Here is a 3918-nt window from a genome sequence, read left to right on the forward strand (position 1 = left end):
GTTATAGTATTACTTCCGCTTATAAAAGGCCTAGGAAGATACGCGTTAGTTATAAGTATACTACTTTATAAAGTACCTACCTATTTACCTTAAACTCTTTCTGCTTTAGCTTATAATTTAGAGATATATTTTTAGGTCTTTTAAAACGCGTAAGGGTAAAAATACTCTACGCGTTAGCGCATAGTTTAGCATTATTTATAACGTTAATCTTTACGCAACTAATTAATAGTATTTTTAAGATATATAGGACGCTACTAGAGAAGCTGCGCCCTAAGGGGGGGTTCCTATTTTCCTATATACGTAGATATAGACTAGGGAGGAGAGGTAGAGAAAGCATACCTACCGGATAAGTGATTTTACCGTATAGGGTAAATAAACGGGCGCACGGCTGGGCCAATAGGCCAATAGTACGCGCGCATTAGTGACTCGATTAGTAGGGGTAAAGACATTCGAAGATGTCCACGGCTTGGCTGCAGGCTTGGCTGTGGATATCCGCGAATGTCGACGGGGGTTGTATGTGTCACGTGCGGCTCAGCGACTAAGCGGGCGCTCAGCCGAGCACTGTAAGTTGCGATGGGCAGATTTTACAGCTTGTACGAGCTTCGGTTTCTTCCCCCCGTGTGCGCGCAACACACACACCTAATTTCGCTAACAACTAGTCAAGTGCACTATCCAGCGTAGACACTGTGCACTTGTAAAAAAGGCTGTGCACTCACAGGCAATGTATGTGCACTTACAAGAAAGGTAAAGTCTCTAATTTTTAAGCTTAATTGCAAGAGTTAAACTTGAAATTCTCTAGTGTGCAAGAAAGCAAAATTAGGTGTGTGTTGCGCGCACACGGGGGGGGGGGAGAAACCGAACCGCGACCGGCACCGGTCCTAGGGGGTTTCAGCCTTGTAGAAGGGTTGATGTTTTAGGTTTGTGATGTGCTAGTGCTAAGAGCACGTCATTTATCATCCATATATTCACAATAAAGACCTTTTTTACTTTTATCTATGTTATAGAGGGCTGAAGTAAGGTCTTTGATATTAATTTCGGTTGCGTTTTAATAGTACAGGCCTGATGGGCAATTATGCCTTGCTGCCTTAACCGCAGTGATGAGTCACTCTGTCTGGGATCCAAGTCCACAACACCTACCATCCTTTCCATCAACATACCAAATCTTTCTACATCCACTTCAACGGAACTCGACCAGAGCCATCATGGACGTACCAAATATGCCTGAGCGGCCAAAGCCGTCTGCAAAGTCGGCAAAGCGACCTGTCAAGCATCCGAAACAAGACACAGAAGCTAGGGATGATTCGACAATTGTCCAGGATCCTGACTTCATGTTCAAGACGGGCTTTCTTGCTGAAGTTTACAAAGAGAGGCCTATCTCTAATCAAATCCCGCGGATACTAACTAGGATGCCTCCTGAACCAAATGTAAGCCGCACATGCCAGATGATGTTTTCGGCGTGTTTGGGGACTGACTGCTGCCAGGGATACCTCCATATTGGACACAGCAAGGCTCTCAGGATAAATTTCGACTTCGCACGCTTTTACGGGGGTGATTGCATCCTTCGCTTTGATGATACCAATCCTTCAGGCGAAGAGAAGAAGTACTCTGATTCAATAGAGGAAATTGTCTCGTGGTTGGGATTCAAGCCTGTTCGCATAACCAGTGCTAGCGACAACTTCGACCGATTGTATGATTTGGCTGAGGAGTTAATACGGAAAGACGGTGCATATGTCTGCCACTGCTCAAGTACCCGCCACTTGTCTTAGCCCTATGTCCTAGAATGCTGACGATAGATTAGAAGCGGAGATCAAAGCGCAACGAGGCGATGGAACCAATGACATACGATCAAACATTCGGCTTCAATGTCCACATCGATCTCGGCCTATAGACGAGTCCTTGGCCGAATTCAGGGCAATGCGGGATGGCAAATACAAGCCTAGCGAGGCTTCCCTCCGTATGAAACAGGATCTCGACAATCCCAATCCGCAGATGTGGGACCTCATTGCGTACCGCGTCCTTGAGAAATCGCATCACTACCGGACCGGTGACAAATGGAAGATTTATCCTACGTACGACTTCGCCCACTGCCTGTGTGATAGCATCGAAGGAATCTCACATTCGCTCTGTACTACCGAGTTCGAGCTGTCTCGAGAGTCGTACGAATGGTTGTGCGACAAGTTGGAGATTTACAAGCCTATGCAGAGAGAGTATGTGGGCATCCGGACCAGCTTTTGAGAAGCTCACAATTTTAATTTTAATTTTTTTTTAGATATGGCCGCCTCAACATAACTGGCACCGTCCTTTCAAAGCGCAAGATCCGAGAGCTAGTTGAGAAGAACCATGTCCGAGGCTGGGATGATCCGCGGCTCTACACGCTTATAGCACTTCAACGACGAGGTATTCCTCCTGGTGCTATCCTAGCTTTCGTCAACGAGCTAGGTGTTACCAAAGCAAAGACGAACATCCAGACGGTGAGGTTAGAACAAGGTGTTCGCCGATACCTCGAAAGTACTGTGCCTCGATTAATGCTGGTGCTTGAACCGTTGAAAGTTGTGATTGAAGGCCTCCCAGAAGAACATGAGGAGATGGTTGAAGTCCCATTCTCGAAAGACCCGACTTTTGGCGTAAGCGGCAATACTGATACGGGCATCTTCACTGCTAACTTGAGCAATAGTTGCATTATGTCCCCTTCACTCGGACGGTATACATAGAGCGTTCAGATTTTCGAGAAGAGGATAGTTCAGGCTACTTTCGACTTGCACCCGGAAAGTCAGTCGGTCTTCTACGAGTTCCTTATCCAATCACCGCCATTTCCTTCGACAAAGACGCTGTAACTGGCTTGGTCACCTGTGTGCATGCCAGGTACGAGAAGCCAGCGGAAGGTGAGCGTTTCAAGAAGCCAAAAGCGTGAGTAGAGCGATCATCATGTTCTCCCGTCTGTCCGCTTACATTCATAGCTATATCCACTGGGTCGGTGAAAGTGCATCAAAGTCGAGCCCCGTCAAAGCTGAGGTCCGTGTCTACCACCAGCTCTTTGAGTCCGAGGATCCGTCTGCACATCCGGACGGCTTTCTGGCGGATCTGAGCCCCGAATCAGAGCAGATTTTTCCAGAAGCAATGCTTGAGATTGGATTCGAGGAAATTCGTCGACGAGCTCCTTGGCCCAAAGAGGCCGGAGAAGCGAATGTGTCAAACAAGAATCGCCCAGAGTCGATTCGCTTCCAAGGCATGCGTGTAGGCTACTTCTGTGTCGACAAGGATTCTACTTCACAAAAGCTAGTCCTTAATCAGATTACAGGACTGAAGGATAGCGCAGAGAGGACTTAGTGATGCGATCTCTGGAGATGGAAGAGCAAGTGACCTCATTGCATCTAATATAGAAGGTCGCCTGAAAATGCACCGGTTTAGCTGCGCTTCCGTTTTGAGAATAGCCTCTGAGCGGATGATATAGTTGAATGGCCACTCTTACTTAAAGTAAATTGATACAATGAATGAATGCAACCGTCATGAACAGCTTCTTGAATGTTCTCACCTGGTTCAATGACGTGAATTAGACGGGCTTGAAAAGACTATAGATTCAGTCTTAACTAGAGAAACGTCCCTTTTACTCCGAACAACCGCCAGAAAACATGATCGAGATAAAGTACAAATTTGTTCGGGCAACCAATACTCACCTCGCCTGAGGTCGAATTCACCCTGAATCAACCCTGAGATCCACCTACAGCAATGCGAGCCCCTTAGATTTTTCCCTATAGAACCTTTTATATATATTCTGTCAGGGCGGTAACTAGGCTAGTATGGAATATATAAATAAGAGGCTCTATAACGAAGAATCTAAGGGGCTCGATATATCTACAAGGTGGCCCGCGCGTTGTCACGTGACCTATTACATGCACGTCGCCGAGCTTATAGAGACTG

The 3918-nt window shown here is 46.6% G+C and overlaps 1 protein-coding gene across 1 annotated transcript; it reads left to right on the plus strand.

The window, feature by feature from the left end:
* The first annotated feature begins 977 nt into the window (after positions 1-977).
* K441DRAFT_650321 (putative glutaminyl-tRNA synthetase) lies at positions 978-3494 on the plus strand. Its single transcript, XM_067647016.1, has 6 exons — positions 978-1424; positions 1482-1746; positions 1799-2207; positions 2270-2624; positions 2675-2907; positions 2958-3494. The coding sequence occupies exons 1-6, from the start codon at positions 1203-1205 to the stop codon at positions 3325-3327; spliced, it is 1854 nt and encodes a 617-aa protein (XP_067510315.1). The 5' UTR covers positions 978-1202; the 3' UTR covers positions 3328-3494.
* The last annotated feature ends 424 nt before the right edge of the window (positions 3495-3918 follow it).

Source organism: Cenococcum geophilum, assembly GCF_001692895.1.
Source record: "Cenococcum geophilum 1.58 unplaced genomic scaffold K441scaffold_1, whole genome shotgun sequence".
Lineage (NCBI taxonomy): Eukaryota > Fungi > Ascomycota > Dothideomycetes > Gloniales > Gloniaceae > Cenococcum > Cenococcum geophilum.